At 39.4% G+C, this 12,079-nt stretch overlaps 1 protein-coding gene across 5 annotated transcripts in view; it reads left to right on the top strand.

Annotated features, from left to right (window-relative positions):
* SLC9A7 (solute carrier family 9 member A7) overlaps positions 1-12,079 on the top strand; it is an 81,263-nt gene that overhangs the window by 62,461 nt on the left and 6,723 nt on the right. Inside the window, exons 13-16 of one of the 5 annotated variants that reach the window (XM_042041448.1) lie at positions 235-294; positions 5,010-5,073; positions 7,572-7,654; positions 10,835-10,940. In XM_042041448.1, the coding sequence (XP_041897382.1) occupies positions 235-294; positions 5,010-5,073; positions 7,572-7,654; positions 10,835-10,940 (313 nt within the window). Of the gene's footprint in view, positions 1-234; positions 295-5,009; positions 5,074-7,571; positions 7,655-10,522; positions 10,808-10,834; positions 10,941-12,079 lie in introns of those variants that run through there. The other 4 variants (XM_042041468.1, XM_042041457.1, XM_042041490.1 and 1 more) reach the window with 4 other exon arrangements.

Raw genomic sequence — 12,079 nt, 5'->3', positions numbered from 1 at the left:
ATGAAGAATATTGCTGGATATGATTATGCCAATCATAAATTGCTGCTGTTGCTAATTTTGTTTTTTTTGGTCACTTTGTCATTGCTCTGCCATTGTTGTTCATGTATCTTTTGTCTTTTTTTGATTGGGTGGGAGGTTTTTTTTGTTGGTTTGCTTTGTTTTGCTGAAGAGCTCTGTAGAGCCCCTATCCCATGAGCATTTTGTTACTCACATTGCATTCTTGTACTGTACCAGAGTTGGTGACCATGTTCCATCGGTGGAAGAGATGAGTGAAAGCCACTGGCTGTATTTCAGGTGACACTGTGCTTTCCTTGATGCCACGTTAACCTGGTGCTTGGCTTTTTTTCATCTTTGTAACACTGAGTGTGTGCTCTTTTTCTATACTGTGGCATGCTGCTGCTGCTTCTTTGCTGAGAGTGCTGTACATGTTCCTCAACTCTGAGTCTATTCACTTATTCTGAGCTGTGGACATCACATCTTTAGTCTAAAAAAACCGAAACTATAAACCACCACGTTCTTTAACTCTGTCTGTAGATATTTAATAAAGCAAAACTAGAACCTCTGGCCTTGGAAGACTTGAGAGCTGAAAATCATGGATTTGATCTTATGACTTTTAATCACAAAGGTATTATTAAGCATTGCTTGAGGTTAATTCCTATAACTCTTCAGGTTGGAAGGAATTTCATAGATGATTTAGCCTGGCCTCTTTGGGGATGTATTTTTAAAAACAGAGATACATCAACAAGAAAACATCAGGATTCTGGCTTTTTTTTTAGAACAGATAACATGGTTATAGAGAGAATTTAAAGTAAGATAAATCTCTAACTGACGTCTATAGGGGGATGTGTGTATATATATATGTGTGTGTGTACATATATAAAAACATACAGAATATTCATGTAAAGAAAGCTCTTTGGGATGAGGCAATGAAAAGTTTTCCATGTACCTTGTCACATTTGAAGGTTTCCAGCAAACTAGATTTTCCAGAGATATAATGTGTTAGTTTGTACAGACAATCTGAGAACTATTATCTTCAATACTCGTTCTTGGCTGTTGCCATAGTAATTACATATGCTAAATGTAATAATCCCTGGTATTTTGGTAACTTGTCATCTATGTGTTGTAGGGCCTTGGAAAAGTTTCTGAAGTATCAGAAGAAATGATGCCACACATTTTAAAATGATGTAGTAGAGAACTTGATGTAGTTCAAAATGCCTTTTTACCATTCATTTCCATCCACTTAGTTCAGTTTTGTGTGTCAGCCACTTTCTCCCACACTGTTTAAATTACTGAATTATACATAAGCCTAATGTTTGAGAGATCAAATCTAAGTAGCTGCTCTCCTACATGTGATGCTGGAGTTGTAGTTGTGGGAGAAGGACCAAGAAGGCCAGGAGGCAGTTAAGAAATGCAGTGCTTTGGTGTTGGGCATTAGGAGCTCAAGACTAGTCCCTTTGCTATTACAGAGATATTAAAGCATGAAAAGCCTTTTTTGCCTTAAAAATATATTTTCATTAGGGAGGAGTAAAGAAATACACTTAAATTGGATTAATTTTTACTATAGCATACTCTCATCTACAGATTCCCATGACCTTCCCAAGGCTAAAATAAAGGTGTCTGAATTTTACATACTAGTAATTGTCTGTACTGAAGGAATAAGGTGTCTATCACATACTGAAGTGATTCAAATGGGGGAAATAAATGGATTTTTCACCAATTTTGAAACATATATGCACTGTTACTCTGAAAACACTGCTCATATTCTTCATCTGAAATCTTCTTTTTATTACTGTACTTATTTGGACACCCTTGGGGAATCCCCACACAGCTGCTGCAAAGGGCTCTCAGAAAGGGTGGAAGGGAAAACAAAGATACTTGCTGGCATCTGCACTACCTTGGCCTTGGCTGTGCCACAGCTGCTGTGCCCCTCAGTCCTCATCACAGAGGTTGTGCCTCTTCAGTAAAACACTGTTTTCACCCAGCACTTGCTCACCTGCCTTTCTGCTATGGGGTTTGAGCAAAACAGCCCAGCCTTTAGCAAGGCTGCCCTCTCTGTACCACTGACCTCCGGGAGGGGATCTGTGTAAATCCATCCAGTAACAGTTAAATTTATAAAACAGGTTAAATAAATGAGAGCTGATACTGACCTGTACTGCACATTTAAATTACAGGAAGCTTTTAAAATATATTGAGCATGTGAAATGGATTTTTTTCTCTTCACCACAAGAAGAATATCAATGTTGAAGACATACATGCATCAGCTTTACTCATACTTTTAATTATTGAAGTAGTTAAGCAAGGATGAAGTAACTTAAGTGTTTTGGGTGCTTCTCTTCACTGTAAAGGAGGTTGGGAGAGACTTGCCTGGGTTTTGGTGCTGGTTTTTTTTCAGGTGATATAGGTGAGACTTCCTTAGAATTCTGGAGGCTGGGCCTGCAAAAAACTGTGATGCATGTCATGACATCAGGGTATATAAACCTTGAAACTTAAACAGGCAGTCTTGCTGCCAAAAAATAAAGCTTCCTATACAATTGATGCCAGAGTAGAGGATAAGAGCATATTGTTTCAAAGATACAAAAAGTAGTTGTGAGAATTCAAAATAGAAATGTATTTGGTGTTAATCTCTGAACTGAGGAACAGGCTTTGAGAGTAAAATTTTTAAAAAGTGATTTATGGAAAAGAGTGAATTATAAATATTCAAAACATAAATTCATCTGAATAATAACTTGGAAAAAAATTTAAATGGACAACTCTGTGGACATACTATTTCAATATTGAAAAGAACACCTGTAGTAAAAGGTTTTTCCTAAAACTTGAGCTATTTTAATATAGAAAAGTTCTCTTTTCCTCTTCAGCGCAACAGCGAACCCAAATACCTGGCCAGTGATACACTGTGACTTTTCACTGAACAGTGTGGTTATCCTGCTTTGGTCCTCCATTAAGCCCCATTCCCCTGGCTAAGGGCAGTTAAAATCCTCAAAACAAATGCACAGCCTTGTAAGTCAAGATGCTGAATTGTTTGGTGTTCTTATGTAGTGTGAAGTGAATAGGTAACCCGGGGAGTAAAAACTATTTGAGGAATGCAAGCTATGTTCATCGTTTGGAATGAGCTTCTTGATCTTCCCATTCACATGGTCAGCTACACAGCCAACATGAGCCTGGCTGCTATGCATAGCACATTGAACCTTCCTCCATGTGCAGCTGGAGTTTGGAAAGCCACAAATATTTTTCTGTTATTTTCATGTGTACTTATAAAGGAATGTGAAATCTTATATATATATGTGTATATATATATATATATATAGCCATACTGGGTCGGTTTTCTGGTGTTGCTTGTCAGCTTTCTGCATTAGATAACCAGTTTCCCTACCCAAAACCCCTTCTCATGTAGTGATAGCCAAAGCAGTAACATCTCAGCCCTTGTAACTTCTCAGAGCTCTTGTGTGTGGTGTTTTATTTTAGCGTGTGTTACAATCCAGTACTCAATCCATCTAACCAGTGTTCCCTTAAACTGGTGAAGATTTCTGAGGCTGGTCAGCGCCAATGAATTTCCAGGCTAAATGTGACTAAAGTTCAAGATGACTGTATATAGGAAAAGGAAGTGATGAGGAAAGAACAAGAAGCTCAGAAAAAAAAAAAAAATCCAAGCAAAGGACTGGGTCAGCACTAGTTTTATATGAGGCTGCAGAGCAGCCTTCTGGATTTTCCCTGAACTACATTAACTAATGTGAGGCCTTGAGCTGGCTGTGAGTTCACAAGGATGAAACTTCTCTTCTTCTATTGTACCAAAAAACGCTGCCCTGGAAGCTATTTGAAAGTGTTGTCTTTTTATTTGATCCAAGCATGGTGTCCCTGGGACACACAAGTGATATGGTCTGGCCAGCAAGGTTCCCTTGGTCTCTGGTGATCCTTAGGGCTGTTGCATAAACACCAGGGCTATAATTAGCTGACAAAAAATCTAAGTAACAAGGAAATTGCATTAAACCAGCTCAGTCCTTTCTAAGAGAGGAGAAGTGATGACATTAACAAAATCTTATTGTCTGAAATGGCTGTTGCAGGTGTTTTCCCACACTTACAATGTAACATGGCGGAACTGAAACAACACATTTGAGACTGAGAATCTTATCCAACTTTTGAGGTTGGAGGTTTAAGTTCTACAAGAGATGACAGAGATCAAGACATGAATAGGATATAAAATAGACAAGTCCAGTCTTAACAAATAGCTACCCCCAAAACAGACCAGAAAAACCTGAACATAATTACAAGGATTAAATGCCAATCTTGGATAGGAGCCCTATGTGCAAGGATGGTTCAGTAATAAGATGCTTTCTAACTAAGCAAAAGTGAGTAGACAGTTTCTTCTTAACATATTATTCTGTCAACATCCATCATCTCATTGCACAAATCCTGCCTCACTCAGATGGAAGGCTGGACTACAGGCCACTTGTTAGTCTGCTGTGGCTGTGCTGTGTTAGGTGAATGAAACTTGCAGAAAATTAATGTTGTGATTCTTTATAAAATATTTTCTGTGCTTCACATAGTGCATTAAAATTGGAGTGTGCGTGTCTTTCCAAAATAATGTATTTCAGCCATTCTCAGGTTTATCTGGAAGTTATTTGCTGTGGGAGATATTTAGGCTGGACTTCATCCTTAGTTTCTGGTTTCTTCCTGCGGGACATGAGGGATACCCTCCACTGAAGAGGATGTCATCCACTTTTAAAGGCAAAAATAGTATTTTCCAGTGTTCTAAAAAAATTGGCAGCAAAGGTAAGCAGTTAAAGTTGGTGGTGAGATGGAGTTAAAGCAGTTTCTTGAATGAAAAAGTATCTTGTTTACAGCTGTGTAACTACAGGGGACTAATGGACAGCTCTTCCTCAATCTACTCTTATAACCTCTCTGATGCAGCTTTGCCGGGTGCTTAAAGTGCTTTTAAAATGCGTTCTGCCAAACTTGCAGCATTTGCAACCCTCAGTAACACCACTTGCTTTGTTTTCCTAATGTTTCTGTAGGGTTGGGGTTGACCCAGATCAGGATCCTCCACCTACTAATGACAGCTTTCAAGTCTTACAAGGAGTAAGTAATTATATAACTTCTCTATTAGGCTGATCTTATTTTATAACTAAGACAATAAAGAACTGCAGAATGTATGCATGGATAAAACTTTTCTCTCCTAGCTGGCAAGTCAATAGGGGATTTTGCTTTATAATATTGAAGTAATGCCCACTGAAAAACATTCAGTGATGTTGGATGTAATGCTGTCATGTTCACGTTTTTGTGTATACTTAAGGCATCACAAACCTTCCCAAATCTACTAATACACTCTATATAACAGTGTGCTCTCCTCTTCCCCCACCTACCCAACATGCTTGCTTTTAGCATGCTACTGCATAGATAGTTCTTCTCAGTTCAGAGGTAATACTCTTGGCTCCTCTTCCTTAACTGATACCAAATTTTGGCCCTTGGACTTGCTTAGAATCCAAGATTAAGTTTGCTAATCTGATCTCGACTCTTGCATACCAAACCACAAGCCAGCTGGATCCTGCCTTGACTACCTATCACATGAGTGAAGCAGAAGAAGCTCTGGAAAATTGCCATTTGTGTTCAGCAAACTGTTGCTGTGAATCTTTAGCAAAGCTTTCCATGCATCAGTAACACCCCAAGAGTTGACTTTTTTCCCTAAAATATGCTATTGGCAAACAAGATCATTGGAAAAATGTTGTTCATAGCAGAATTTTCAGTTTTGCTCATCTATAAACTGAGTTGGTTCACAGGAGGAGTGAAAGATCTGGAAAAAAACAAAACAGCTCAAAAATTCCTCAGGCTTAAATTGGAGTTTCCTCTGTCCAGACCTTGGTTTGCACTCTTCCAGAGTTCTGCTTGACACTGATTGCTCAGCAGCAGAGCTGGTTGCTTATGTAGGAACCTACTAGTCGCAGTTGAATGACAGGTAACTTTGGATCTAGAGGATGCTTAGGGAGCAAGTGCTGTATGATGATAATGGTGTTCAGGCTGATTGGAGATAGATTCATGTATTTGGGATTAGCTTTCTTAGTGGTTTCTCCTATTTTTTGGTTTTTTTATCCTTTCTTTTTCTTTCCCTGTTACATGTTGTAGAGGTAAGAGTTATTTGCTCAGGAAGCATCTCTTTCATTGAAGAAACTGCACTTTGGCATCTCTGTGTTCTTTGTAAAAGCCTGTGTCCAGCACAAAAAATAGATGCTGAAATGGTGGAGCTGGCTACCAGTAAGGGTGAATTTTGTTTTGGAACTGTCTGGAAGCAACCAGAAATCCAGGCCTCAAAACACCTTTTACAGTGAAGGCCACAATTATTGCATAAAACCATGGTTAGGAAGTAGTATTGTGGTAAGATGGCTTTGGCCAGTTCAGACTGAGCTTGTCAGTAACTGAGGAATTGCTTTAACGGGAAACAGAGCATGGGTAGTCTGTTCTCATTCAGTGTCTGCTGTGGAAATACCTTGTTTGCTTTTTTCCCATGTAAACATAAAGAACTTACCCATTTGTTTCCCTCTTTAGCTGTGCATTGCATTGCTAATGTAGTCCATTAGCCAGTTCCCTCTGGATTCATCTTTCTTTCACCAAGCCAAGATCAGCAGTATGTCACAGTTAAAGAAAATACATCATTTGGGATGGGGAGGGAGTGAAAATGTACTAAGCTTTAACTCTTGGTGGATTATGGATTTTTTGCAGGTCAGAAGTACACAGTATAATCCTTCTTGTTCTTTTCTAGTAGTTTGGAAGATGATTCACACAAGGCATTCTTCTGTTTTCCTGTGTTTAACTCTGGCCTCTGGCCACAAACACCCCCCCACCTGAACAACAAACAACAAAATAAAAACATAAAGCAAAACATTCAAACCCTAAACAGTAACAAAAGTAAAAACAAATGCAGCTGCAGACCAGCTGGTGTGATGATTTGCAGCACAGCTAGTTAAGAGATTATGTTTAGCACTATTAGTCCTTTCAAGGTTGATCCAGCATTTCTGAGATTTGCATGACCTCCCTCAATCATGATCTTTATATGGATTCTCTGTTAAGCTCGTTTCTTTTAAATGTGATATATTTCACCAAGTTTCTGAGAATTTATCAGATATGGTAATTTCCCTTGTTCTTCCAAGGAAGCATCAGGCTTAAGAAAAAACCATCAAACCTAGAGTTAGACTTAGAGTTAAGGAAGCAAACCAAGCAATGAATAGGAATTAGTCTTGGAATATCAATGAGGCTTATTTGTCAGTTTGGAAGTTATTTCTATTTCCATTCCTATACTAACAGTGAGATAAGGTTTTAGGTTTTGGTGGTAGAGGACTTGGTAACTTGAGGTAACTTGAGTGCAATGAAGACAGCTCGGTTCGCTGCAGTTGTTTCTGGTCTTTTTAAGGAAAGTAAACTCAGTATAAAGCAAACCTCCAAACAGCTTTCTTCTGCATTCCCAGTACAGTATTGAAGTAATTTGTCTTTTCTTTTGACAGGACATTATAATATGAATTATTGGAGTGTATAATTTTTGGTTTTTCTGCCTGGAGTAATTGAATATGTTTTTATCTTACTTTTAGGATGGCCAAGATTCTGCGCGAAGGAACAGGACGAAGCAGGAAAGTGCTTGGCTTTTCAGGCTGTGGTATAGCTTTGACCACAAGTATCCTTTTGAACACACAGCTTAGTTTCAAGGCATGAAGTGTTCACTTTTTTCCTTTCTATGTACCCATGTGTAGCCTTAAGCACTTGATCTTTCTGCTGTTTGACTCTCTCAAGTATTTGACAGGCTCAAGGCACAGAACCAAAGCTTGAACTCACTGGCTCAACAGTCAGACCTTCCCTTTCCCTAATGCATGGTGTGTGACACTTGCTGGAGGACAGAAATCAGTCAGTTCCAGGAGATGAAGTACCTTCCTAAACAATAAGACAGACAATTAACTATTTCAGGTCCTCTGATTTGTTCTATTTATTTGTTCTCATTTTCACTGATGCTCATAGCACAAACTAGTTTTCCAGTTCATTGTATATGTCTAAGCCTCGACTCATTGCTCTGCAGAGCCATCTGCTTTTGTGATGAAGTCCCAAAATCTATGGTTGATTTCTAAAGAGGAACTTCTGGAACTAAAAAAACTACATGAGATCCAGCTCATCTCCTTAAGTATATCCAGATATTACTATGGGTGTTAAAGCAGAGTGTCTCTGAGTGTATATAGTACTGTACAACCTTGCTGAAGATATTATTATCTTATTTAGACCACCTTGTTTAAGATTCTGAGCAATTTTTGTGTAGCTGTCCTGTATTTCCTGCTTGTGGGTTTGGGTTTGGGGTTTTTTTTTAATCTACTTAATCAGTATGTCATACAGCTGCTCTTCCTCAACAGCATACAGTCACTTAGCAGAAAATGGCAAAGAAAATCTTGTGGCCACAGCAAGTCACTTATACCTAGAAACTCAAAGAAATTTCAATACTGAATTCCTAGTAAATTCTGGGGCAGCTAAATATACACAATGACCTGTGATAGGTGCCTAATGTTCTTGCAGCTTGCATATGAGTCTTTTCACTGGGGTCTTGGCCTTTGGTTGATGAGAGACTGCTGGGCTGGTTGGAGCACAGTAGTTTCTTTCCATGCCTTGTGCATGAGGCTTTCCCACCCAGGTAGCATGTTGAAAACATTTGGATCCTAATAGCCCTTGCCTTTTTGGGATAAAATCTGTTTGTGACCAATGCTTTCAGATGCAGTAGTACTGACCCAAAGCCCAGAAGGGAGTGTATGTGCTACTTGAAATATTCACAGATGTTCGTAATTCCAAGTTAACTCTTTGAGTTCTAGTGACTGGCCTCGAAGTGCCTCAAGGTCAATTTTTATTATTAAAAGAAAAAAAAAAAAAAGAGACTTTGGTGTTAAAAGCGTGAAGGTATCTGACTGTGGCTGACTGCTTCTTTTTTGCCTTTTTAAGAAGGAAGCAGAGCTGTCCTCTTCCCCTTGCCTTTACAAAAGGGATGTGCCTGATGAAAGGAGTAGTTGGCAATGCTGACTTCCCTCAGCTGATGCTTACAGAGAACAGTCCCTCTCCAGCAGCTGCAGCAAGGGCAGGGGGAGTGCTTGGAGAAAATTACAGCCTAACTACCTGTTTCACAGAAACTTAAAGGATCCTGATAGTGCATTCCTTTTTTTTTTTTCAGTGGTAACTAGCAATATTTAGGAAAAGTTTCTGTGAAGTTTGTGCCAAGGAAATTAAGAGGCAGAACTGTCTTACTGTATGTTAGAGATAAAAGCCTGCTCTTTCTCCTAGAAGAAGGCATTCAGATAAGCACTGGTTAGGTGGGCTTAAATTGTACAGATTGGATGATCTTTAGAATTGAAACCTCTATATCCATGGCTAAATGTCAAAATATTTTTTGCCATGCATCCACTTGGTTTCTGGGTAGAAAGGCAGACTGTCTCCAAATTCACTCTTTGCAAGAGAGCTTAACTTGAAGAAGATGCGAGTAAGTGATGGACAAGTGTGTTCCAAAGCTCACTATTGCCTGCAGAGCTCTGTACACACGGATAAGTGGGAACTTCATTCCTGTGGAATGCAGAGTTCATTTAATGTTGTGGGCTGTTCCCTGGGTTCACCCACAACTGTTAAACATGGAGAAAACTGCAGCTGTGATGAAGTAGCAGATATCTTTGACTGGGTTTGCTTTTTCATGGCTGAGTTGCTGCCTGTCTGGCACAGAATAGCGTGGAGCCTGGGTTAGTGCAAGGGCGAAGAGCTCGTTTCTTTCCAGGAATGGGTGTAACCTCACCCTTAGTGAAGGAGGAAAGGAGGAAGCATAACTCTGCTCGAGTAAACAGCTATGCCAGGCTCTGCTACAGGGAAGGGATAGCTCTCTGCTAAAACAGCCCCCTTTTTAACCCCCACTTTGCCCTAAGCATCTTAAAGGGGTTGGGAGGGAAACTGTTCTATTTGCAAATGGACTTGATTCTCTGTGTGCTTAGAGGCCTAAGACAGTAACTAGAATGCCTGCAACCTACATATTTGTATTTAAAATAATCAGATTGATTCATGTGCTAGTGAAGATCAACATGCTGCTCTTTAACAGACACCCTGCCAGTGGGTATTTTTTTCAGGCATATCATCAGTGTGGAGTCCTCATGAAAAGTATGGATTTACCTGAGAGCAGACCTGTAAAAGGGGTGTAAAGACACTTTCCTTTCTCACCCGCATGTCCCCTCAGTGTAATCTAGGTAGCACTGCTTTCCTTCCACACTGTGGTACATGGTTCTTGCACACAGTTTTCCCTTTGCCCTTCTGAGACTCTATGTGGTACATGCATGTGCACTGCAGAAATGTCTGTGAGCATTACCAGAGTAGTATCTCTGGTCACACCTCTGTGGCTCAGTAACCAGCAGATCAAGTGGCTATACTGCTTTGAGGATGTTGAATGAACAGAATTTTTTATTTCCCTATGTTGAACCACATAGGAATGTCACCTTACTACCTCTAGCTTGCAACCTTGACACCATGCTCCATTCTTCAGAGCAGAAATACCCTTGGACCTTTCAATACTAAACCACCTTTGCTTACTCCTTTTTACTTGGCAGCACAGAAGCTGGAAACATTGCAACTGTTTGAAACTCGTAAGAAGAAAGTTAGATAGTTGTCCTTGCAGAAAATGAGTGAGTAAAGAAACTGCTCTTGAAACAATCAAGGGGAAAATGTTAGGAGGGTGCTTTATGCATGCAATTATTGTATATCACAGTTCAAAGGCAGAATCCCATTTATGTACAATTGTCTCTTTATTTTCAATAGCGGTTTTTGAGCACTGGTGTGTTTTCCTTAACTACTTAAGTTATTTAAAGCCAATTCTCACTCACAGTGGCCCTCCGTTGACCACAACGCTACCCAGCTGGTGTGGCCTGATAGCCCACTGTCTGACAAGTCCCCAGGTTTATGATGTAAGTAGAACAATTCAATACTGCTTTGTTTTGTTTTTTATTTCTTAAACTTCAGCAAATGAGTGTTTTTTCTTTTTAGGTAATATCCTGGTTTCAGCTGGTCTGATAGACACACTGCAAGAAAGTGCTGGTTTTCCTAGGCAGAAAAGATTTAAGATGCTCTCCCCTAAGGCAAAAGCTTCTGTTGTTTGAGATCAGGAATTAACTTATTGTTCAAATATTACGTTAGAAAAATAACATTTAAGAATATGGGGAAATTACAGGCCTAGTCAATAACCCAGTTCAGTGAATCTCTTCAAAATATTCAATCCCTTCTCAAGAATTTGGACAAGATTCTTTGCCTGTTACTGCTAAACTTCGAGGTCTCCTTAGAGATGTCATTGACACATTCACCCAGCTGGAAAAAAACCTGGTAGCACTTCCCTTCATTGTTTCCACTGTGAAATTTAAGATCAGATTTCAGAAACTGTTAATCAGTCACTTATCTCAGTCTAGCAGGTCACTACAGTGTCTTTACAGCCATGTCTTGCAATAATTAATGCTCTATTCTCCTATTACTCTTGCAGGATCCTGATACTTGGCATTCCTATCTGTACAGTGCTTCTGAAATCTACAACTTTTCATGAGCTGCTTGTAAATAAAACCATAGTACTATGTGGGATATCTCAAATTTGCAGGTTCTCTGGGATATTAATATCTCTATGCTCAAGTTGTCTTGGACCAGTTGTCTATTAATCCTTTCCTAGAGAGTTGTGAATTCTAATTGCAGTTTTGAAATCTTTCCCTACATTTCTTTGTGGGTATCATTAGCATCTTACTTGTACCTGATAGAAAAATTCCAAAGAACTTTGAGATACCTGTTGCCCATTTGGAGCTATTAGTAATGCAAGAAATTGGCCTTGTTCCCATCTTTGCAATGGCACTGGAGGTCTTAAAACATGTCTAGATTAGAAGACATCCTAGACCAATTAATCCTACTTGTGCATTACCCATATGTCTGTCTGTGTATGATCTTAGGAGAGCAATTGTCCAGTAACTGAGGATCTAACCAGAATGAACATGCAAGCTTTGACTTTCATTTTCTCTAATAGTTGAGCTCATCTTTGTTTTCTTTGCCCCGCCCCTGGGGGGGGGCCCCT

This window comes from Corvus kubaryi, unplaced genomic scaffold, assembly GCF_017639235.1.
Source record: "Corvus kubaryi isolate FWS band 111438036 unplaced genomic scaffold, C.kubaryi_AGA036_p1.0 133, whole genome shotgun sequence".
Classification (NCBI taxonomy): domain Eukaryota; kingdom Metazoa; phylum Chordata; class Aves; order Passeriformes; family Corvidae; genus Corvus; species Corvus kubaryi.
Note: the sequence above shows the minus strand (reverse complement) of the source record. Positions and strands in the feature narration are given on the sequence as shown.